Source organism: Uloborus diversus, unplaced genomic scaffold (assembly GCF_026930045.1).
Source record: "Uloborus diversus isolate 005 unplaced genomic scaffold, Udiv.v.3.1 scaffold_13, whole genome shotgun sequence".
NCBI lineage: Eukaryota > Metazoa > Arthropoda > Arachnida > Araneae > Uloboridae > Uloborus > Uloborus diversus.
In genome coordinates, this window is record NW_026557987.1 from 4362342 (window position 1) to 4389179 (window position 26838).

At 31.4% G+C, this 26838-nt stretch overlaps 1 protein-coding gene across 2 annotated transcripts in view; it reads right to left on the minus strand.

Moving 5' to 3' along the window:
- Positions 1-1147: 1147 nt before the first annotated feature.
- Positions 1148-26838, minus strand: part of LOC129232669 (proteasome activator complex subunit 3-like) — a 31479-nt gene continuing 5788 nt past the window's right edge. For both annotated transcript variants that reach the window (XM_054866802.1, XM_054866803.1), the window contains exons 3-10: positions 24914-24976; positions 23065-23160; positions 16306-16363; positions 12668-12780; positions 11968-12036; positions 7855-7977; positions 7683-7769; positions 1148-1491 (exon numbers count right to left, since the gene is read on the minus strand). In XM_054866802.1, coding sequence (XP_054722777.1) covers positions 1411-1491; positions 7683-7769; positions 7855-7977; positions 11968-12036; positions 12668-12780; positions 16306-16363; positions 23065-23160; positions 24914-24976 — 690 coding nt within the window. In that variant the 3' untranslated portion in view covers positions 1148-1410. The remainder of the gene's footprint in view (positions 1492-7682; positions 7770-7854; positions 7978-11967; positions 12037-12667; positions 12781-16305; positions 16364-23064; positions 23161-24913; positions 24977-26838) is intronic.

Below are 26838 nucleotides of genomic sequence, written 5' to 3' on the forward strand. Positions count from 1 at the left end.
TAAGTTCAATGTTGTCATGGTTTACAGAAAAATTTCTTTTTTAAATATCGAAATTAAACAAAAATTAAACTAATCTGTGATAATATATCAGAATAGTTTCTGATAGTAAAAAACTTTTACAAGATGCTATTTACAAGATGCAAAAGGATTGAAATTAAAAACACGGAAGCAATTTTTAGCGACGTTGCAAATCGATCACATGTTCAGAAAATTGTATTAGTGAAATACGTTCTTAAAAGTTTTAAGCACAAACCGATGATTTTTGAAATAATTTAAGCACTAGAAACTTTTTCAAGGCTTTCAAGCACTTGAAAATGAACTTTTTATTCAAGCACTTTTCAGGGTTTTTCAAGGGAGTACGAACCCTGTAGTCAGAGCAGTCCGACTGCGACAGGAAGGTCCGGGTCCAAATCCCGGCTCGGGCATGGACGTACTTTCTCTTTCCTGTCCTTGTCTTTTCTTTGTGTGAATGTGTATTGTTGTGCATACCGTATAAACGGGTCCTTATGGCATGTGTGTACTGTAGAGAAGTCGGACTTCACATCAAATTATGGTACTGTAACGGATCCGGTGCGACTTCCACTTTCTTGAAAGGACGACACAGTTTGTGAGAAAAATACAGGAACTTTATTTACACTATGTACAGGAAAGATCGTCAACAACTGCTAAATTAATCATCAGCAATTAAGCAAATATCTCTCAACACCGTAAACTCAACGGTTACACACGTATTTACTTCCAAATACGAAAAACACAGCGAAACGCCTCGCAATAAACAGAGCTAATACACTCTCAGTACAAATTCTCAATCGAAACTAACTTTTTATCCTGCTTAACGGCTTTTATACACACCGAAAAGAGAGCTCTCAAATATTCCACAAGATTCCAAATGCTTCTCGAAAATCGTAGACCGTTATTTTATTTCTCTTCCTTCGCAAATTTTATCAATGAAAAATAGGGGTTCGTATACTTCAGCCCAATGTATAGGGGCTGTATATTCACTACGGGAAACTATTTACAGGTTACGTTACTACAACAATTACTATTTACAGAACTTGTAACAGTACTGTTGGAAAAGTGAAGCAGCGCACCCAAACTGCCAGATTAGCTGACACACAACAACCAAAAAAAGACCACTTTCTTTAAAAATTCTTTTTATTGAAACGGAAAAAAAAAAAAAAAAATACAGTCTCAAACAAAAGGCATGAGGTAAGCACTGAAGAAACCCCCCTAAGAGAATGAAATTTCAACACTTTAAAAACTTATGTACACCTAATTCGTTGCTAATAAATAAAATATCATCAAGAGCGAGGAGCAGCCCGTGGGTTCAATCTGAGACGTGAACTTTCGCACCCAAGGGGATCGAGTCTCTGGCGTCATGCGATCTTCTGTTTGAGGCCTCCCATCCCATCAGTACATGGTGTCTGCGTTCGATGTCCTCGGCTTCTTGATTTTCTCCAAGTTCTTCGTTATCATGTCGTGCAGGGTGGCCTGCAAATCAAATGAACCGAGTTTTAATCCATTTGAAATATTAGGGTCAGTCAATAAATACAAAAGTGACGACCAGCAACAGGCTCTGGGCCCAGCTAGACTGGTCCTAGTCAATTTACAATCCCCAGTGAAGATCAATGGCCCTCTTAAAACTGTCTACTCCCTTGCTCATTACCACCTCTTCCGGTAAGCTGTTCCGAGGTTCCACTACCCTGCTAAAATAATCATTTTTCCTAACATCCATGTTAGACTGAGATTTAAATAGCTTAAAACAATGACCCCTTGTCCTGTTTTCAGTGCTAAACTTCAGCCCCGTAACATCTTTCATCTTAATAAATTTCAACAACTGAATCATGTCCCCTCGGTCTCTTCTTTGCTCAAGACTGTACATTTTTAGCCTTCTAAGCCTGGAATCATAATCTAAGTGGGAAAGTCCATTTATTAGCCTTGTAGCCCGCCTTTAAACCCTTTCCAATGCATTAATGTCTTTCTTAAGATAAGGAGACCAAAACTGAACAGCATACTCCAAATGAGGTCTTACCAAACTTCTATATAAGGGCAGATGAACTTCTTTAGATTTATTTGAAATAGATCTATTGATAAACCCAAGCATCTTATTGGCTTGACGAGACAGAAGCTCTAAAACAGATTTTGTTCGACATTCTTCAAAAATACTGACTGAAATTGTTTAAACACTTATCCCACTGGGAAATGGGACGCATAATTCCGTGCTCATAAAAGTGCTTTGGCTTCTACTAGCACCAATGACGCATGCACTGCTTTACTTCATCGTCCAAATGAAATCGTTGCCCCCTAAGTGCCTTCTTGAGTTCCCCAAAGATGTGGGACCACATGGGGAGGGATAGATCTGGCCCATAATGGAGTTTTTTTCAAGATTTCCCACATGAATTTTTTGTCACGGAATTATGTGACTAATTTCCCAATGGGATAAGTGTTAAAATAATTTGGGTCAGTATTTGTGAAGACTGTCGAATAAATTCTGTTGTTTAAAATCTTCCTCTCGTTATTTATTGACTGCCACTAATAAAAACATTCGCAGGATTTCTGCTGCAATCTGAAATGTAAAATGAAGCAGTTAAGAGCACCCTATCTTTGTTTATTACTCGTACAAACAAAGGAATGTGCAGCAAAATGAAATAGTTAAGATATCTTAGCTTTTTTTTTTTCAAAATGAACAAATTGGAAATTAGTTTGGAAAATGACAGTACATTAAGAAAGAACAATATATTTTATGATAAAACTTTGCTTCCTTCCGTTTTTTGTCCATTTGTCGTTCGGTCTATATTGTGTGGATTTTTCGTTCTTCTTTTTTGCACTGATGAAGGGGCTTGCATATGACAACCCCGAAACAGCTGTTTGCTGAGTTTTTAATTCTATTTTTTACTCTATTTGTACTTTATGCACGTTGTTGTCATTTTCTACTCATTCCACAGTACAAAGTTTTTGACTGCTTTTTTACAATCTATTTTCTATTTCATTATAAAAAATATTTTTGATCAAATGAATGATGAAATAAAAGGATGAGGGGATAAATAAAAAGATAATGAAAAAATAAATGAATTAACAAACAAGAAATAATAGTGAATGAATAAAAAAATAAGTGAATGAAGGAATAAATAAGTGAATTATTAAATGATGCAATACAAATGAATGCATTAATAAATAAATACATAAGTGATTCAATAAATAATTGAATAAAGGAAAGGAACTATTTCCCAAGGACGGATCCAGAAAATTTTCAAGGAGAGGGCGATTGATTTTTTATTTTACTTCTTTTTAAGTATAAGTTTTATCTATGCTTGAGAGGCAGGTGGAGCAGCTGTCAATGCATTTTTATCTAAAACAATTGAAATGTAGAGATACAGCCATTTAGGCAAAGAATTCCCTAAAACCTAGCCCTGCCCTTTTCTGTTGAAAGATGTATTCAAAAATTGCGTGCTAGAACTTCAATTTCGTAATAATTATGGGGGAATGTTTTGAAAATCTCTCCCTCACCCTAACATTATCGAAGGTCGTCGAAAATTTTTCTTTAAGGAACTTCAATTTCGAAAAAATTCGAGAACTCTCCTTCGAAAACAGTTTCGAAGGAGAGTTCTTGAATCCATTCTTCCCCCAACACTAATTGTGGCGAGAACAGTCGCTTCTTCAAGATTTAAGTTTCGCAAAATACCAGGAGGAAGGCCTCCAAACTGCTCTTACTAACATTGGCAAATATCGTCTAAATTTGCCTCTTTGAAACTTCAGTTACCGAAATTTTTCGAACCCCATCACTTTCCTCCGCGTCATCAAAGATGACTTACCGTATTTTCCTGCGTATTATCCGCGGGCGGCCTATAATCCGTAGGTCCTAAAATTGGTCTGAAGAAAAAAAAGCTTCGTATAATCCGCGGCGGCGTATAATCCGCGGATAATACAATGTAAAAAGATAAAGTTTGAATTTAACATACCAATTGAGCAACTAAACTAAAAACGTGAAAAAGTAATTACTTTGAAGGCATAGTCAAAATTAATCTGGAATATAATCTAAAATTTGATTTCTTCTTGAAATCTTGATCATAGTACGCTAGTTACTTGAAGACAAAGAGTCAATACAAAGGAGCAAACGGTCTAATCTTTTGATAATGGCTACCTATTTCACTGTAATGTTGCGTATTTTACGTGACCTGAATCGCCAAGAGGAACATTCAAGCAACGTAAAATAACCAACAAACAGGGAGGCAGCGATGAAGAACATGCTTGCTTCGTAAAATAAACAACATTCGGTCGGCGTACGATCTCGATCGGTGAATCCTACTGTAAAAATATTGAGGTTCAATGCGTTGGTGTTAAGCGAAAAAAAAAATCACAGATAATCCGCGGCTGCGCATAATCCGCACCTCATAAACTTTGCCTTTTTTAGCAGATAATCCGCGGATTATACGCAGGAAAATACGGTACATTTGAGTTTTAGGACTGCAATTCGGAAAAAGTGCGGTGCAAGATCCCTCAAGGGAGGGGCGATCGCCCCTCCCTTGTATCCGTCCTTGCTATTTCCCTTTGTCCACCCCCCCCCCTCATGCACTTGACTGATAGTGCAAAACTTTTAAAATATAAATAAGCGAAAAAATAACTAAATAAATACACAAATATTAGTAGGTCTCAAGAGTTAAAATGTAAATAACAAGAACTTTTATCGTTTTAAAATAACAAAAATAATTTTTGACAAATATTTCAATATGAGTATCATTTTTCCAAAATTGCTTTGATTTTTCAGGAGTAACTTTTTCCTGGCTGGAATAGACTACATGAGCTACTGCATGTTTAAAATTTTTATGGGGACAGGTGGTGCCCCACATTACCCTATACTGTATTGTTCAAATCATAAAAATAACATCAATAACACTTCTGCACATATACTAACTTATGTGTGAAATTCGTCAGATTTGGCATGAATAAATTAATTGAGAAAATTAAAAGGGACTTTTTTAATTAGGCCCATATGGTTCCGGAAATTTAGGATTCGGAAAACTGGCAGGATTTCAAATCCAGAAATAGAAATTACCATTATCAGGGCCTCTGCTAGGGATTTCAAATCGCTAGCCAACCACTAAATTTTAAAAGACTTTGCCAAAAACTTAATTTTAACGGATTTGAAATGCGCTTTGTCATTAATATATATGTATTTTTTTAACAACACTTCAATCAAAAAACAAAGTAATAATTTTATAAATCACACAATGCAAGTGCTTGTGTCTTAAACATGCAGCATACACTTATAAACACTTAATAATTGATTCCAATTTAGTGTTAGCATTTTTTTTTCTTGCAAAATTTCTAATAATTATGAGGATTTAGCGGATTTTTTTTTTTTTTTTAAATTGCCGAGAATTTTTTGCTTGCACTATTTTTGCCCAATCTTTTCCGCCGAATTTATGATTTTATCACATTTGGTGTGGTGGCGAATGCTTAGCCCAGACCCTGTATTACTTTTTGGAAGAAAAAAAATTATGGTTGCAAACTATTTTAAAAGAGGCATAAGTTTCTTTTCTTTTACAAGTGATAATAAACATGGCATGCAGTAAATAAACATTAAGAAAATTCAGAGAAAATCAGGAGCATTTCACTCCATTTTTTAGGAAACATAATTTTAAAAAGACTGAAAACGCATCTTTTCATTTCATGAATTAAAAATGACCCTTAGTTTTTGCAATGGGGTCGTTTCCAAAATTTTAAAAGTATTTTTTTCTGAAAGAGCATGCTTAAAAACATAGGATTTAAGTTTCACATTAAAAAAAAATTACTTAAATCGGTGCGCTTTCATTGTTTAAGCTTCTTCGGATGACATCACAAATGATTAAATGCCATTTCGTGTTGCCATTCACAGAGCAAAATATTTAATTTGCATCTTGACTCACGTGTATTGGCAACAATAGGGTCGATAGCAAGTGTTGAGCGCAATTTTAATTTGCTTCTTGATTATCATAACATGGAAACGCGGTGGAAAGATGGGCCAAAGGTCATTATTTGTGACGTCATCAAGACCACGCCTTGTTTGAAAAATCGGACATTTAAAAAAATTAATTAAAAAATAACTGTTGAATAAAAGTATTTTCTGGGTCCATGTTATTTTTTTCGCTTATTTTATCAATTTCACCCACTAAAAGTATGACTTTTGACTGAAGGAAACAACCCCATTGTAATTGTTTCACTATAGGGATAAATTCTAGTCACTGAAAAATCCTTTTTTGAGGGAATTTCACTGTTTTGAAGGAAATTCGGGAGATATTTGCTTCATTAGGGACCAAAATTCGGGAATGTCACGAAAGAATGGGGAGAAATGGCAGCTATGCAAATGTTTGCTTCAAAATGGGTGATTTCTTATATATGTCTTTGAGTTTCATTTGTAAAATAATATGGCTTCAAAAAACAAAGTATGGAAAGACAGAAAAAAAAAAGAACTGAAAATGTAACATTAAATTTCTTTTCTCAAATTAAAATACATATCGTCTATTTGAAAGAAGAGTGCAACAATACAAAGAAATGAAATTTTACAGGAGAAGCACTCGAAGTTGAACTCTTCAGGCAATTTATATTACGAAAGTAAGTTCTCTATGCTCTCCAGCGGTTAATATCAGAAAAAAAAAATCTGTCATTATTTTCCAAAGAAAATAATGTCATTTGAAGGCCTTAACATACTTGCCTACCTTCAAAGAAAAAAAAACAGGAGATTCCACTAGAGGTACAGTTGGCTCTCTGTTTAACGACTTTCAAGGGACCACAGAAAATCGTCCTTAAGTAGAATGCTTTTAACACTACAGTGGGCCATCTGGGACCGTGAAAAGCCGTCGTTAAATAGAGAAAGTCGTTAAATAGAGCGTCGTTAAACAGAGAGCCAACTGTATATAGGTGATTAACCAGCGACATATATTCGCAACAGAATTATTAAATTATGCTTTTAAATAACTTGAATACTAAATTTAAAGTGCAATGGGGATTTTTCACAGCTGTAAGCTAATTGGTAGCAGCAAGAAAAATGTACTGCAAAGGAAAAACCAAAAAACAAGGAGTGAATTTGCTTAAAGTTTCATACATTCCCCAGTCTCTACAAAAAAAGTAGCTACAAAAATTTAATTACTAAAATCCGAAAAAAAAATCAAAATATAATTAAAATAAAATATAAATTAAGTAAGTATAGGGTAGCTCATGTTAAAATAGCTTCAAACTTCCAAAATAATTGAAATATTTCCAAGATGCAAAAGGATTGAAATCTGCTGCAATTTTCGGCAAAGCACGTGTTTCGTTGGTAAGCTTCCAAAAAATTAATTTTAACAAAATGAGTTATTAATTGGAAAAATTCTTATTCCCTGACATTTGTAGAGAAGAAAAGGGCGCCATCTATTGAGAAGAAAGTGAAACTTTTTAATGATTGATTGAAAAAAGTGCAAAAACTGGAGAAAATCGTAAAAACCGGAAAATCGGGAGATGGAAGCAAAAAACGGGAGTCTCCCGTTAAAAACAGTAGAGTTGGCAAGTATGCTTTAAGCAAAAAAAGAAAAAAAATTAATTTCGTAGTGTGGCACTCTTTTTCTAAACGAGCGATATGTTAAGAAAAGTTTTGTACTTACAGACAGATTAACAACTAATTTCATGATTGTCAATTCAAATTAAAAATAAAAATACTGAACACTTACATAATGATTTCTCAGTTCACAAATGATAAGGCGCATGCTGAGGAATTCTTTCTCGTCTAATTCCTGCACAGTTCTTCGAAAATCATCCTGGCAGAACATGAACAATAGTAAATAAATAACAAAAAAAGTTGAACAGCAGGAAATGAACATCATTTGAACACTAAATACTTACAACATGTGGATATTTTGCCACTTTGGAAACGATTTTCCCCCTCGTCAGGAAATAGCGTGATATTTGGTCGAAGTATGCCGCTGCTTCGCTTTCGACGGTCCTGATTTCACCGAGAGTATCTTCCTAAAAGCATTTAAAAATCAGTCTGACTTTGATGTGAGGTCACCCTCGGGGACTTTAAAAAAGTGACCTTATAACCAATTTATGCGCATTTGTCAATAAATAAACATGTATTAAAGTATAATTTTTTGTAAAATTTAATGCAAACTTAAAAATATGTTTGCAAGATTCAGGGTTCATACTCTGTTCGGATAATAAAAAAAAACCATGACTTTTCCAAGACTTTATGTTTGTGACTTTGTTGCATGAAAAGAATTGTTGTAATAGTACTTTTATTTTTAAATTTGCCAATTTTTGGAAATGAGCATTACTTCAATGTCAATGCCTCATCGAAACAGTTACTTGTGATTGAAAAAATATCAGTGTACACCTAAAAAATTAAACTATTCCTATTTCTCTACATCATATAAATTTAAGTAAAGTAAAAAAACAGTGAATGGAATATCATGATGCTTAAATGCTTTTTTTTTTTTTTTTTTTGACAGGCAAAATGATAATGAATGGGGAAAAGATTGAATAAGTCCTTACTAAGTTTCAATCAATTTGCTTCAAAGGTTGCCTTTTAGTGTTCTCAACAGTAGATTTAATCATTCTCATAACTTGACAATACTTTGCTTCTTTAAGGCTCTTCGATACCGTCCATCTTGTTTTTCGACGCTAATACTTTCTCTACGGGAAAATCTGCTACCAATTCCAAGTATAACACGAAAAATTATTGGAATATTTTCATACGGTTTATTTTAAACGATGGCTATGACACAGAACTAGCAATGCGCTTCTTGGTCTTTTCTGTGGTGATTTTGAAACATTTTTTATAACATTTTAAAACTTTAAATGACTATTTTCCCACGTTTTAAAAATGATGTGGAAAAACTGAAAAAGGGGCGCAGGAGATTGAACATTTCCCTTTAAAAACATATTTTAAGTTTGTTTCTGAGACTATTTGTTCGTTTGATATTCTCCACTTAGTAAAGCCCTGTTTTCGAAAAACTGTCGAAATAACGCCTTCTACCGGACCACACCCATTTCGTTCTACTTTGAGGGACTCTCTTCTCCCCTCCACCTAAAGTGACAGGACAGGCAATAAATTACTGGATCTCTCAAATGACCCTTCACCCTTTGTCGTTCTGCGGTTTCACCAAACAAGTCTTTACCAAACAAGTTCTTTTTTGGAGGTCGAAAATGCTGACAAAAATGTAAACACTCAAAGAAATGCGAATCGAGATGAGATAAAAGCTTTGATTTGGGGAATCGGAAAGTAATGTTGTTTTATTCAAACTTTTTTTTTTTTTGAAGTTTCTATTAGCTTGAAATCCTTTATGTAATGAAAAATTAATGGGAAAAAAATTATATATTTTAGATGAAAAAAAAATTGATACATTATATATTTTGGATGAAAGAAAAAAAAAGCAGATCTGATCATTTGAGGCTCGCAACATAGTCTCGGCAAAATTTTGAATTTTATCCGACTTCGTTTACTACATCGAATCAAACGCACATTTTTTATTTATTTTTTTCTTTTTCGAATTCTATTTGACAACTTTCCAAAGTTATTTCATAAACTTTTATTAATTTACCTATTTTTTAATTCTTTCTTGAAATTAGTATCGAAAATGCTAACACATAACATTTAATCCGTGTTTTTAAGATTGGCATAGGTTTCAGATTACATGCTCAATTGTGTGATTTTAAAGGCATTTTTCACTTGATTCAAAGTTATCCTGACGGAAAGAGTAACTTTGAGCCATGTGAAATAAATTATTTCAATAAAAGTAGTGCTACTTTCAGGGCCCAATACAGGCTGATTTCGCTACCGTTTTTCGGTACCTTCACAAAAATCTTGTTTTGAAATAGGTACTTTCACAAAAATCAAGTAATAAAATCAGTAGCTTCACAAAAACATCAAAAATTTCACAAAAAGTCGCATTTTAAAATATAAAATTAATTTCTGTTTAAAACAAAATTTACTCATAAAATAAAATTCTAAGCAGGTTTATATGAACAATAGCTTAAATAGAAATCTTTTTGTAGCATTTTAACTAATATTTAGCTGTTTCTCGCCAAAGTGTATTTATCGCTATCTCTCAACATCTGTTTTGGGAAACCGTTTTTCTCATAATTTCCTATATTGTAAACAGTACATAGCCCACTAAGCGGAAATTATGATGGTATTTTTCGTACTTCTTAGGTTTTTAGCTCCCCTCCCCCATCCCCAAAAAACAAAACCTGTTAAAAATAATACTAGATGACATTTACACTTTTCGAACTAAAATTTCGCTTATTCTACTTCTTTTACAAAAATTAGGATGCCTCTAAAATTTCACAAAAACAATGCTGATAAAAAAAAAAAAACTTTCACAAAAATAGAATGATGCAATACTTTCACAAAAATAGGTAGCGAGAAAAAAATCCTGGATTGGCCCCTGACTTTATACCAGAAGAATAATATTGTTAAAATATAAAGGCGTCAATGATTTAAATGAATTTATTTATATTGGTGATTTCAGTCCTGAATGATTTTCTTTTTACATTGTTCTACTTTCCTTTTTTTTTTACTTAACTTTATTTCACTTTTCTTTTTTTTTACTCTTTATTTTATTTATTTATTCATTTATGTTTTTTGTTTTAAATTTAAAAATTTTTGAAACAAGTCATATGGTCTGTCAATTCTGCTATGCACCAGTATTCATCCATCCCAGACAAAATACTTCATAACAATTATAATTTGCACGCTAAAAATATATTTTATTTACAGACTTACGTTTTCAGCAGTAGGGTCAGGCGAGGGAATTATGGGTCAAAAAACCCTAACATATTTTTTCTAAAGTATAAAAGATAAAATGATTCCTCCCAGAACACCTCTTTTGTTGCCACAGATTCTGCGATTTCGCTTAGTAAGATTTTACGGAGAGGTTTAGAAGAGCCTTAAACTAATGCCACATTCTTTAGTAAATTCATATTTCTAAACCGGATATTTATTTAAAAAAAAATTTAGTTGTGATCTCTTTTTATTCAATTGTACTTGTTTACTTATTTTTTTTTCAAATGCATATAAATAAATAGGTTCAGAAATTCTAAAACATAGTGTTTGATTCTTGATATTGAACATAGCAGTGGGTCGCATGGATTAGATTTGCGGGCCGTATGTTGGGGACTAATACTTTAGAGCATTAGAATCCCCTATTTCTGTGCCTGACTAGAGATCTTTAGTTTCTAAAAATTCAACAAATTCAGATATACTCTGATAAATTTAACAATACAGTTTTTACGAGTGATGGAAACAAACTCGGATTCAATTGAATTGCATTTTTGAGCGGGCGTGGCAAAATCAAGAACGTACAAGTTCGCAACTACAGAATATAAAATACCAGAAGTGTTCAAAATAATGATAAATTCAAAATGAGTGATGTCCAAGCCGCAAAAGCACATCGCAAAAAAAGATGAGCGGCTGCTACAGAAGTGGATGCAATGAGATTTAAAAATTCAGATTTGTTTCTGGGATCGTTGAAATTTCCAGCTTTAATAGTTTTTATATGTGAAATACTGTTAAATCACTCAAGATTTCTAATATCTTTACAACCCCTTAATTACCATTACAAGAACTTGATCCTAGTACTTTTTTCAATATCTGTAAGAGCTTTATGAAAGCTTTAAAATATTAACATGAAACCAATTTTGAACAATTAAAATATTGAAAGGCTCTAATAAATGAGTATTAAACGTAACAAAATTCAAAGCAGCAGAAAGAATCTTTTCTCCATTTAATTCTCACTTTCTAATTTATTTTTTTCTCTCAATAGTAAATAGAATCTGCAAAAAAGCAGAAGATACCTGAAAACAAAGCCCACAACTTCTAACAATGCATCATTTTTCTTAAGATTCTTTAACTTTTACCGCTTTTCATTTTTATTTAAAATCAGTACAAATCAACAACTTTAAAAAGTTACAGAGAAAGTTAAAAAGTTACAGAGAAAGTATAAATAAATGAATTACCTGAATAGAAACACCAAAATTATTGCCATCTTCAATCCTTGGAATTAAAAATTGAATCCACATTTTTAACTGCAAAAATTAAAGTGAGTATAGCAAAAAGCATTTAAATAAAAATAAGAATATTTACATCTTCAACTGATAAACTAAATTTATTTGGCATATTAAGAAACTAAAAAAAGGGTTAAAACTCATGGTGAAATATTCACAGTTCCAATTTAGAGAAAGATATTTCAGTTTCTAGTTTGCGATTTTTTTTTTTTTTTTGAATTTTTTTTAAATAAAAAAATTGGATTTGAAAAAAAAATTAGATTTTTGATTTTTTTTAAAAAAGTTTTCAAAATTTTGTAGACATTATTTTACATTTCTAAACATAATATATTTCATACAATAGATGAAAATGAAACTTTTTAGCTCTTATCATTTTATGGCAGTAGTTTTTTTTTTTAATAATAGGTATAAGTAGACCAGAGTTTTAATACCAGTGCATGACTCAAATTGAATTTAATGCGTGATGAAATTAAATTTAAAAAATGTAATTTACTAATCCATTAAAAATCAAAATTTCAACACAAAATTAACAAATGACAGCTCTCAACCTGTTAAATACAGCAAATTTCTTAATACTGTTATAATTATCTAGTATGTATAATCAACAAAATATTATTTTATTTCACACAAGAGCGGGAAAAAAGTTCCTTACAACATTAGCATCTTCTACAAGCTGCTGAATTCGAGGCTTCACCAACTCGACAACGCTAACTATGTGATTGTTAGATGGCACTGTACCATTGGGCAAGAGTAAAACTTTCGTACCTGAAAAAGTTATTTGAAAAAATGTTAACAGACATTTATACTGGCAGGGGTATAAACAATATAATTATCTTTTTTCAAAAGCATATAAAAATTTTAGCAAATACAGTCAAACTCACTAATAGCAAGCCTCGACTGAGTCTCCTAACTTTGTAATTTCAGTCTCTGACAATTCAAAACATTTTCATTGGATCAAAAATTACTAAATTCACAATGTATTGCTTGGAAATACATTGGGTTAATCAGATCATGAGCTAAATTTTTTTGTTCTAAAACACAAAATCTGTTCACCAAATGTGAAGCTATGCTTGGAAAAAAAAAAAAAAAAACATACATGAAGAATGAACTGATAACCGCCTCCTTTTTGAAGTCTGTTAATAAGAAAATTGTATTTATCTAATAATGAAACTTAATGAATAACTAAATGAAAAGCAAAAAAAAAAAAAATCTGCAAAAAGGATGCAAAAAAAAGTTTCAAAGAAAAGAACACACACCAGTAATTTTGAAGCATATCCTCCTATATATAATAGCCAATGATTGAGTAACCCCCATGTTTCAACAATGAAACTTGAGCCACAGCATGATCATTTGACAATATGTTTTGGTGATGTTTAGCATGCAGGGAAAGGCTTTAGGGTGACAAGGCTGAACTCGATCCACTCACTTAACTGTTTTACTGGCAAGACTGACATTTTAAGGGAATGAAGAAACGAAAAAGCGGTCAACTATGAACGCTATCTACAGGAGTTTAGGGTTAACCCACTGGAGTTAGGGTTAAAATTTCAACTATCAAACTATCACCAAACAGGCAATGGCTTTGTTCAAATGCAGAAGCAATTTTCACCCGTCATACCTTGACGGGTGACTTTCTAGTCTCTAAATAAACAGCATTTTCCGATTTTCTTTCTTAGCATATCCTTTTGGTTTCAAATTTTACTTATTACTTCTTAAGTAGAAGACAATATAAAGCAGACTAAATAAAAAATGGTTGTTATAAGACAAAATTCTATCACCCTGTCTTTTTACTGCAGTACAACTTTGTTTATCCCTCAGACTACCTTGTGGCCAAAGGCAATCAATCTGGACGATCGTAAATTCTATAATTTGAGTACTAAGCAAAGCAAATCCTTAAATAAGTAGACTTACCATTCATTACGAATAAAAACCATGCTTTGTAACACAATCGCATAGAATTGTTTACAAGACATCAGGGTTCACTGATATATATCAGTCAATATATATCATGATATATATCCAATATTTATTTTTTCAACTATAGTGTTTCCAATATAAAACGTATGTTAATCATAGTAATTTTTAAAATTTATTATTAAAAATAACCAAAAAGTTATTCACTATATTTTATAATGTATAATACATCAATAATATTATTTATTTTTTAATTATATAACTGTAAAAGTAGCTAACAGAAGAAAAATGAGTAAAAACAGTTAATGCTAAACTACCTCCATTAAAATTGATAGAATCGTAAGCTGAAATATTAGATATAAATAATAAAAGGAACATTAATTTTAAGTCTACATATTTTAATTATAATATAAGAAATTAAAGAGTGGTTTGAGGATGCATTTACTATTTTGAAGACTTTAGTTTGTACTAGGTGAAAATATCGGATATATATCAAAATATTGGATATTTTCGAAGATATTAAAAAATATCTAACAATTTTTCACCTATTTCTCAACAACGAATGGGTTCACTCTATTTTGGTTCAAACTTTATTGTACAATCCAAGATTTACACCAGGAAAAAATAAGATGGGACCCCCCCCCCCCCCACACACTCAGATTAAAATTTCAAGAGGGATTTTTAAAATTGAAGTGTGAGTAGTTTACTTTTATATTTTTCTCTCATTGCTTGAACATTTTAGATAAACATTTATTTGAACCATCTAAAGAGAATGCCCCACTTAATGTGCATCTTACTATTCTTGAGATATTGCCCAACTTTTTTTAAGTAAAATCTTTTAATTTCAGGTACATAGGCAAGATTCTTTTTTTAAATCAATGATTTACTAAACGGTGTTCAAAAAAAAGTACTCTTGATAGTTATATGTATTAACGCCTCTAAAGGAAAAAATAAAGTCTGAAAATAGCAAATTTTGCTGACAAAAACATTTTGGTGCAGCTACGAAGCAAAAGGGGTTAAAAAATAAGTTTTACTTGGTGCAACTAGGAGAAGAAGATAAACTCAAAATTCCAAAAGATGTTTGAGTAAACCCAAAGAATAAAATTATTCTTAAGTTCCTGTTTGTTTGTGACTAAGCTTCTAGATTATTCTGTTCATTGATAATACGATAGCAGTTGAAAATCATCGTAAGCCATTCCATTTATATTGGCTTTCTTAAAAGAAATATGAAAAATAGCAAAATCTGAGACAAGAAATTTCATGATCTTTTTAATGTATGTCCATTAATGGTGATCAACAGGGATGGCCAGCAAAGTTGCGGGAGTTTGGACAGCAAAGTTGCGGGAGTTCCGCACTCTGGCAATCAATCAAAATTAAAAGATAATGTTCGGAGCGCTAAAAGTCATTCTTGCAATCATAATTTAAAATTATCTATGTGAACATAAATATTTTTAAAGGCTAAAAATTTGATATGCAAAAACAAGGTTCTACTGAGTATTAAATTTTTTAATTTGATAGTCTGACTGTGTAGTGAAGCTATTAGGGTTCACCGATATACAGTAAAACACCTCCTGATGTACACCCCTCACCTCTGTGGACTCCTTTCTTACGCAGACAATTTTTCATTCCCCAATTCCAAGGCAAATAACATTATTAACCTCCTGTCCTGCGGACACCCCTCTATTGCGGACAAAAAAATTTGTCCTGCTAGTGCCCCCATTAGAGGGGTTTTACTGTATATCCAATATTTTTTGAACTAGGATACTCACAAAATAAAAATATGTTTTTAACACATTAATATTATTTAACTTATTATTCAATTTAGCCATACATTATTTTTATACGATATATTAATATCATCACTAGTATAATGTAATATAACATCCCATTTTTATTTTATATTCTTAAAATTATTAGTGATGTAAACATTTTAATATAAATAAAAAGAGCCTGGCTAAAAAAGTAGATCAGAAAAAAGGAAAAATGCCTTAAGGTTGTGCACTGACTTGAGCATATCTTTATTTCTGAATCATATAATTTTGTAAAACTACCAAGAGAAAAATGAGTAAAGCAGCTAATGCTAAAGTAACCAAATTAAAATTTATAACAATGCAATACAATACAATTTATAAGCAACTCAGTTTATATAGTTTATTGCACCTGCCATAAGCTTCGTTTATGTATAAATAATGAAAGAAAACATTGATTTCAAATTAAATGAACATTTGATTTGTGGATGTAGTTACTATTTAATAACTTTAGTTAGTGCCGATTGATGCAATATTTAGATTAGATCAAAATTTTCAAATCCTGGAAGCTGTATTATATTGAACTTAATTACACACTATTATTATTTCATCATATGAAAATTATAATTACCTTGGAATTCATGGATATCATTGGATAAAACATTAAACTTCCTCTTTTTTGAAGGGGCCTGAAAAAGAGAAATGCATTCAGAAAACATGATACAGCACAGCAATAGACTTGCAATCCCATTCAAGCAAATCTACAAATTTTATGCATCATGTTTTTAAAATCAAGATTAGTTGTCTTGATATAAATTAAATGAAATAATTTTATGTTACAACCTCGTTTATCTGGACCAAACGGGACCAAAGGGCTTATAGCATGGGCAAATCCTTAAATAAGCAGACTTTCTGTTCATTAAAAGGAAAAAATAATTTTTATATCAAAATTAAAAGAATTATTTCCATAAAAAAAAAAACCTTGAACTGATTCTTTTCAAACAATATTTCACACAAGTTCTCAACAATGAAATGGTTCACAGCCTTCTGGCTGAAACATGTGCATTGCTTGAATAAAGTATTTTATATGCTTAATGATTATAGCGGTGCTTTATAGTAAATCATTATATAATCTATGCAGGAGCCGTTAATTTAGTCATAGTAAAAAGTGAATGTTTGGTTCACAGTTTTAGCCACGTTCTCGCTATCGTAATTTAAAATTATCTGTGTAAACTCAATGTTTATTAAAAAGCTACAAATTTGATAAAGGTTCTACTGTACTTCTAATAATTATTCTCATAAAAATGTTGCAATTGTTAGAGGCAATTTTTTAAATCACACAAAGTATATACAAAAATAACTTGATCAAACATTTTGTTGCATGACAAAATGTTACGTCAAAAAGAAGATGCAAGAAATAAGTAAACTGCTGGACAAATCAACACACAGTTGTCAATTCCAATGGAACAAAATAACTTACAAGATTATCTAACCATATCAAACAGTAAACATGAAACTATTATTATTCTATGTTGTTGTTGTTTATAAAATATGACCTATAAAACGTACGGGAGAAGGGGGAGGGTGCAATTTTGTTCTATTTAATTTAAAACTACTTCAAAAAAACACTTCATTTTTACCAAATCTCCAATCTTAAGTTCACTCGATCAAAATATATATGAGGTACAGCATAGCAAGCAAATTAGCAAAAACTTTTACATGCAAATATTTGAAATCAACCATTAAAATATTTTCAGTAATTTTCTTTTAATTTTTGAAGGTAATATTACAATGAAATAACGTACAACAAACTTCAAAAGGACCTCAATTTTTTTCGTCCTAACGTAATTTTGTTGTAATGGAACTCAAGAATTGTAATGAGAATTAAAATAGGACTGAACATTTATTTTGTTAAACAGATATATTGCTGTATTGGTACCTGTTGTAAATGAAGTTTCCTACATTAAAACTAACAATAGGAAACTTTTAGCTACTGTATCTTTACACAATGTTCCACAATTTTTTATTTATAAAGAACATTCAGCAACATTGCTTAAATGCTGATGAAACATCTGGTATGGAAGAGAACTATTCTAAAAAATAATAACATTAACATTGAAACATCACTGGTTTGAGCTACCTATAAATAGGTAACATGGGTCAGTTGAATTTTAGGATATATCTCTTTTTATGTATTCTTTCATGTTCCATATTAATATTCAGAACTGAAAATCCCCTAAATGGAACAATAGACATAACTTGTTGTGAAATACTTTCTTAAATCACAAAAACATTTTTTTTTGGGGGGGGGGGGTAGAAACAGAAGGGACTGCCACGCAAATAAAACAGGCAAAATATATTCAATGCAGGCATAAAATTTTCAAAATTGTGAACTTTAAAAATAAATATTTAGTGTAACTTTCTTCCAAATTTTGTTGATATTTTAGAAATTTAAAATTTATGAGAGTTATGAGTTAAAGTTAAAAAACTTCACCAACTTATTGCATGAAATTTAAAAAAAATTGTATACTGCTGTGACAGCCTGCACTATTCATTTTAACAACATGCATTAATTCTACCTTAACTAAATTAGAGCCAACAGTTCCAACTAAAGATATCAAACAGATAATTTCAAACAAAGCAACATTAGGTATTGTTTGCAACAAAAAATTAACCAGAAAACCAAGTAACATGGAAGTGAATGAAAAAAAAGTATCACAAGGATAAAAAAATTTAAGTTTTAATAATACAGCAGAACCCTTAACAGTTTATATCAGGCAGGTGAGGAAAAAAACAATATAAAACCTTACATAGGTTTAAAATGCATTAACTTTCATTTTACACACTATATGACAAAATGATATACTTGCAAATTTAGTTAGGTTTTAAAAATTTGGTAATATTTGCCTGAAAAAATTTTCTTTCATTTTTTTTAAATATCTGAAAGAGCCCTCTAAAATCATAGAGAGGCTTTAAAACTTTGTTTCTGCTATAATTATATTGGTTCAACCACTTTTTTACAGACGACAGCATCAAAACATGGAGAAATTAATCTGACAGCTTCCTGCATTATTGAAGTGTGTTTTCATAGGGGATTCTGATCGTCCCAAGTGGAAATAAACCACTTCGAAAAAAGAAAAAAACTGGTTTTCCCACCAAAATTCCAGTCTTCTCCCCGACCATTTCCAAGCCCTGATTTCAAAGAAAAAAGAGCTGATTAATGTAACTGTTCCACACTCAATTGTATGCCTGATTAAATTTCTTGGTTTTCTCCTATTGAACGCAACCTTCAAGATTTGTGGACAAATGGTGGAACAATAAACAAAATCTAACACAAAATTGCAAAATATTTTTGTGCTTCTTCAACAGAACTCACAGACACAGGCTATGTACATCAAATTCTTTTGGAAAGCTTAGTCCAGAAGGTGACCTGTGATAACTTGACAATTCCCCCCCCCCCCCTTTTCAGCTTACACAACTTATTCTTTTAAGAAAAATTAAGTTAAAAGTCACAGCAGCATTTAACTTATTCATGCAAGAAATAATTAGACTTTCTTCAAAAGAAGTTCATATCCATGCCAAATATTTTATACCCATTAGCTTTTTCGTATGTTACCACTAAAAAGGGACAAACATTTTATATTTCTTCTAGGAACAAGAACACCCATGAGGCATTTAAAAATTTTCATTTGGAATCCAAATATTTCAAGCAACGTAAAAATGCACATTTTACTAAAAGGATACACATAAATTAATGGGATTGCAAGGGAGAAAAAAAAAAGAGCATATAAATGGGCAAATCTTTTGAAAGTATGTATGTTTTCAGACAGCATATTTGAATCATTGGCTACTAAACACAATCTAGTACTTAAGAGATGGTACATTATGCAACAGCTAGAGGAATAAGTATGAAAAATACGTTGATTCGTACGCTATCAGTACTTTTGAAGGAAACTCCTTGTGCGTCGGTTAGAAAATATATTTTGGAGTCTGCAGCCTGGCCCAAAACAATCTGGTAGCATTTTGTCTTGCAGCTTTGCAATCATTTCGTAGTGACTGATATTGGAAAAAATTAAAAAGGCATCATGAAAGAAGTTCAAAAACTTAGTATTTTGATTATTCAAATAGAAGACACATACTGACATGATATTTCAATAAGTGTGAATTCATTTTAGTTTTTTTTTCTTTCTTTTTTTTCTGTCTTTGCAAAGTAATTCATACAAGATACGCAATTCAAGTGCTCTATAACATTTGAACCACATCGCAAATGCATGCCATGTAATTTTTACACAATGTTTGTTCAGCTAAAACCATACACTTCAAACTTGAAATGAAACTTTTTTAGTTTTGCTATAAATTTAGGTTAGTCCAAATAAGCGGAAGTACTTTTCAAAATTCAAAAATGACAAAAAAATCTAACGCATTGATCAACTTTTTCTTTTGACGTAAAAACACATAAAAGTTTCCCCTCAGTTGAAATTGCGAATTTCTAGGTCAAAAAAAAAATTATATTAATAATAATGGTCAAGAAGTATGCTTTAACATATGATTAAATTTTGTTTTCATGAAACTTTGTAAAATAACAGTTAAAGCAGAAAGAGTTTAAATTGATGGTTTCCTAAAATGTGAGAACTTTAAAATGCTAAATATTCTTACATTCAGGTTTAAAATTTGAAAGAAGTGAAAATTTAAATGATTTTTTAATTGATTTACCAGAAAATTACCTTGGCAGATGAAATTTTTTATTCAATTATATTAATCATTCAAAAACAAATTCATCAGCTCTATTGACAATTTAATTTCTAAAACAACAAATATTATTCAGAAAAAAAATATATTTAGCTCTAAATAAAAAGGTGTTTATTGTATTTTAAATATTTTTCAAAGTTAGAAAATAATAGAGATCAAGAATTGGCATAAAATCAGTTTTTGGCGAACAACACGTAATAATAGTTTTTAAACTGTATTTTAGAACTTGCTTTATCCAAAAGAAAACTTTGTAGTACAAGTAGTTATATATAATGAAGTCAGTAAAACATTAAACTTTCATTCAAACTGAAATCTGCCAACAGTCCTTCAGACCTTAATAACTTAAGACAATGGTAATCTTTCAAGAAATATATATTTGTTTTTGAAAATAAAAATCCATATCAAAATATTCATAAAAGTATTTTATTTTTATTTTTTCAATTTAAAAGCCAGAAAGTAGGGTGTGACATCGATGTTTTGGAAACATGGATGTTTTTGTTAAAACCGCAATGGGCTTTCTTCAATGTTGGCATGTTTCCAAAACACACATTTATGGAGGAAATTGCAGTGGTAAACATCGATTAAGAAAAATAAGGAAAAGGGAAAAACCAAAAACACTAGAAAAACCAGTCATTTCAGAGTTAAGAATACGAAGTTTCTGCTAAAAATCTGCAGATACTGCCATTTTTCTACAAATATCTTCCAACTCAAGAAATAATTTTGCACAAATTCTGCAGTTTTCTTTAAGTTCAAAGTAAATCTTAAGTTCCTGCAGATGACTTATCAAATTTAACATTTTCTTCTAATTTTAAGATATCTGTAGAATTTGTGCAGAATTTCTATCATGAGTTTGAAGATATTTGGATAAAATCTGCAGAAATTTCACAGAAATCTGTTGAATTTTTTCGGAAAATTTGTCATGAAGAGTTGAATTGTTCAGCAGCTCAGGAATCTGTTCTGCGACGTACGTCGCAAATTTAGTAGTATTCTGCTTTGGAGATGTCAATCAAAATGTAAAAAAAATCGAGACTAATTGGTAAACTTGTAAAAAATAGGTGAATATGGGTTTGCATCTCCAAGATTTCATTACACATTTTTCAAGCACTTCAATTTCTTTAATCAATTCATTTTTTACAACTTTGAAAATTAAACAGGAGATTTGATAAATGGCAGAATACTTTTAAACATATGATAAGCAGTGTTGAAAGACTTGGAGGGAAAATAAAATGCAGAAGTGAAATTATTTTTTTTTTTTTTTGTGGAAGTAATGTGGACTTTTTGATACATTAAATAAATATGGTTCAGTTGAGATAAAACGTTGAATGAATACACCACTACGAATGGAAACATAAGTTTTAATACTCGCAATTTCTTCTTATGACTTATATGTAGAAACTTTGAAAAATCATGATGTTGCTTATAACTAGATAGATATAAAAATACATCTTTCCAAACTCAAATAAGGTTATATATATTTTTTTTTTACTTATCAAATTACAGTGAAACTTCGGGAAGTTAAATTTCGACAAGCCGAAGTGAATATTTATTTCTGTCTAACTGAACAGCAAATTCATGTTTATTTGTTTTCGATAAGCAAAATTTTATTTTATGAGCCAAACCGGCGTCAAATTTTCCTTGCTAACATAACCCCCAAACAGTACAGGAGAGAAAAAAAAAAACAGCTCCATTGAATCAAAAGGTGTTTAGATAAAAAGGGTCCAATTAATATCCGACATAAATTTTCAAAACGGTGTTTTTTACAGAAGAAACTCAACATTTCTTGAAACACATTCTTTTTCTCTTTTTTTTTGTAGCAGCTAGTGGAGGAATTTTAGTCAAGTGATCTTACTGATGAAAATATTTTATGAACGTAAAGGAAAACAAACATAAGGGAAAACAGAGAAAACAGTTCTGGTGATAAAGCAAAGGAAGAAATTGAGCCAGCAATAAAATTGCCTTCTTTTCAAAATGGAAGAGCAGTAGGTGTAGTGCATGTTTTCATAAAATCCTGTTCGAATGTTCCCGACTCTCTGAGGACTGTGTTACAGAAGAACAAATTTCTGCTCAGAAATAATGTTTGACTGCAGATTTAGAAAAATATAAACCTTTTTTTGATGACAAATAAAAGTTATATTCAACATAAAAATGTTATTTGTTTTAACACCTGTAAAAAATCTTGAATTTACACAATTATGTTATATATATATATATATATATGTTAATTATGTAAAGTATATTTAATAGTATTACATCTTGAATACATTATTCAATTACTTTTTTGCTCAAATTACAAATTAGACGAGTTTTGGTGGTTGTTTTTTATTTCACTACACAGTTTTATTTTTGTTTTTAATAAGCTGAATTTGCGATAACTCGAATTTTTTCACCTTTCCCTGAAACTTTGACTTGTCGAAGTTTCACTGTATTTGAATCAATGATACACTCAACAGATAAAGCATATTTCAGTTGGAGAATGTGTAAAATAAAAACCAAATCTTACATGGTAAATAAATATTTGTTATTTTGTATTACATTTAATAGTTTGAAAAATTCATGCCATTAAATAAACCAATCATAAAATGTAACAAAATAGTTTAAACTTCTAAACTACTGGGCAAAAATTCTGACAAAACAAACTTACATCATCTGTTTCATGATTAAGTATGGGAGGATCCGGAACTGGAATGTTGAGTTCACAATGGATTGATGCAAGGTCAGAAATAACAAACTTCTCAGTCTGAAAAAAAAAAATTTTAATTAAAAAAACTTAAAATTTGTTTTCAACAAACCACTGAAAAAGAATTTATTTCCACGAGCCCATCCTAATCACAAAAATTCAAGCCTCTCAAAATATTTGAACTTCATATATAAAATCAACTTTTGGTTCCGTTCATATCAAATTCGCAAAATTTTCAGCTTGCGAAAACACAAACATCTTTATTTTAGCGAAAATAAGTGCTTTTACAGAAAAAAGTTTTCGCATTCAAGAATTACAGCCAGGTGTTCATTTTAAGTTTGAAAAAATTATAATGCTATACTAATTTCAGCTTACATTTTCAAATGCTTTAAATATCATAATAAACATTATTATTTTATACTTTAAAGACTTGGTGGAAACCAACTAAGATTTATAGTCAGCTGAAGGTGTCCCCAACATTTTGCACTTAAAATTACTCTAGAGCACTGTTTAGAAGGTGGGCAACTTTTCTTTTTTTTCAAGGTGAATTCCTACTTGAACATATTTTTACATATAAAATTTTTTTAAATCTTTCTGTGTAAAATAAATAACTACTAAACAAGGCACTCAAAATCTATACAGTATAATTTTTTTAAATAAAAATATAAATATCATAGCACGAGTTTTGTCATTAGTTCTCATTAGCCATTGCTTTATATTTCGAAGGTAATGATATTTCTGCTCTTAAGCAAACGTTAATATTTGTGGTCATCAAAAACAATAACTCACACAAATATTTGGAACTGCAACACCATTTTATTTTATGTGCAATACTTTTCAAAAACAGAAATTCATTTCTGTAAATTATATTCCATAACTTCCCAACTGATACAATTAATTTAGTACAACGTCGTTTTCAAAATCCAAAATTTTTACTTCCAGCTCTGTCCTTACTCACACAAGCTCTGAAATAACCACCGATAGCTTGGTTAGATTTACGTAGTACATACGAAAATTGACGAAAAAAGCGTCGATTGACTCTATGATATTAAACAGTTGAAAAATCTTTTCAAAAGAGTTTGGAACCATTTTGTTGTGTTCTTTTGTCGGAGTCGAATGTCATTTATAACTTTCGTAGCCAATAATAAACCTACTTGCTCGACATGAAATACTTTTAATGCACTAAATATTTTTATTATTGTCCATGCAAAAGCTGGCACATTTAAAACAATTGGCGAGTACAACAGTGCCCGATTACTGAATAGGTCAATTAGGCTGCGGCCTAGGCTTCCAACATTTAGGATCCCCAAACGGCTGAAATTACTTTAGATTATGGCTAAAATTGTTTCAGCCAATGGCTTATTTTATAAAGCTGCCCTGAAAAGGTATTTGGCCTAGGGCCCCTTCGATATCTGAATTGGGCCCCACCTGCGAGCATAGGGTCGTGGACTGCTGGTCTGTAGCATTGATTGTTTAAAATTAAATTTTTATTTATATTTCAGGTATAAGTTCTTTAGTGGCAATCCTCAGTTTTTGTTTATTACCATTTGTTGTTAAAATTTTTAGTTTATTATAGTCTAAGAAAAAAAGATGCAAAAATGATTGCTAACACATATTTTCAAAACAAATTGAATTAAATGGTTTTTTCTTGATAACAAAATTTTATTTAGTGGAAGACATTCCAAAAGTTCTAAGCTTCATGCATTCCCTTTGAACAATTTTTAAGGAGAGAATCAGAGAAATTTCATTAAAAATACAGCATGTCTGCCCTGCATTTCAGCCCCCAGTAAATGAAATATAATAAAATAATTACCTTTAAAAGTGCTTCAAGCTCTAAGATTTTTTGAGGGAATATGTTAAGCACTAAATCTTCGGCCTACAAATACATTTTATACAGATGATCAATCAACATTTGTCAATTATAAAATACATACAACAATAAAACATCAAAAAAAAATTGAAAACAGAATCAACAAACTAATTCAGTAAATTACTGCCCAATAGTCAGGGCTAAAGCAGAAATACATGAAATAAACCGCCAGCTCAGTCATTTCCAATCGAGGACTGCAATTTTGTGCTTATTAGCACTCATCAGCCCGGCATAGGAAAGTGACTGAGCTGGAGACGGAAAACATCTTAAGGAAGCCAAGAGCACCAAACAAACTGGTAGCTAATAAAGAATTAGCGCAGTCACTTTCCTATGCCGGGCTGATGAGTGCTAATAAGCACGAAACTGCAGTCCTCGGTTGGAAATGACCGAGCTGGTGGTGTATTTCATGCAACAAACTAATGTTTAAAATCATTTTGAAAACTTTAAATGTCATCACCACCAGTCACAGGTTTCTGGTAGCCAAAGACTAAATTGTGACATGTAGGAGCAAATTTATTGTTTCTTTAGGCAGCCACTTGCTTTTTGGAAAACAAGGAAAGTAATTACAGAAACTAGCATTAAAAAATTCATTAAAACATAAAAATAATCAGTTTAAATTAGCTCTATTTATATAACAAAAGATTAATCACGGAAAAGATAAACTGTTCATTTTTCTTGAGATAGCTGGGATATGACAGTCTAACGAGAACGGTTGTAATTGGTTTGGGGAGAAAAGGAGAGCAAATTTATTAAACAAATTTTGAATGAGAGTGGTGTTGGGACACACTTTCTGGATAGACCTGAAAACGCTTTAGTTAGTAGATAGAGTCGACAGCTTAGCTTACTCGCAAACAAAGAGTTATTTTACAAACAAAATTTGTAAAAACGAAAACTAAACTCATTTTCTATGAAACAATAGTCCACTACAAAACTACTAAATATGTAAAAAAATAAATTTACAGAATTAGATAAAATTAAAAAAATAAACATTTGAGGATAACTACAGATATACGAAAGCTACAGATATAGCTTGACCACGAAAAGGCGGATGACCTTGAAGCAAAAACATCTTTTGTAATAAGTTTTTTGTTATTATTTTGGAATAGATAGGATTAGTGAGAAGATGCCTCTTACTAGTATTCAGTGCTTCATGGCAGATTCTACCTATTTTAAATGATACAAATGATGTTTCGCTTCAAGGTCGGCTTCTTTTCGTGGTCAAGCTTTAGCTTTTAAATATGAGGCAGGGAGAAGCAAAGGGATTTAAGCGGATGTTTAGAGTAAACCACTTTTAAAGTTTCGGTCCCAGGTAGGGTTTCATTGAAAAGTTTTTCTGAATTACGGGTGCCCACCTGGGGGAGGGGGGGGGGGGTTATGACGCAGACTGCACCATTGAAATTTTTAGGGGTTTTTTTAGTGGTGTTTTTCTCATTTTTAGGGGGGCACTTGCTTTGGGGCGGGGCTCTTTACGACATTTAGGGGAGTGTGCCCTTGATCTTAGGGGAGTGGGCACCCCTGTTCTGTATCATGCTGTATAGCCAGCAGAAAAAAGGGTCTACTAGTACTATCACTTGCCCCAAGACTGAGAAGAGGTTCACCTACCATTTGGCAATTTCTAACTTTTAATTTTGGCACTTAAATCCCTTTACTTCTCACCGCCTCATATGTGAATTATCGAATTTTCCTACATTACACTGTCCACGGCAGATTTTGAAGCACCAACATTAAATGATGAAAATTAGGGAAACTTCTGGACAAATTTCGGGAAATGTAACATCAACAGAATTTAACAACAAATAAATGTTTGGGTGTATAAGAGGTCCTTAACATTTTAGTAAGAAAGGCCCACTCTAAACGTTTGACACCGC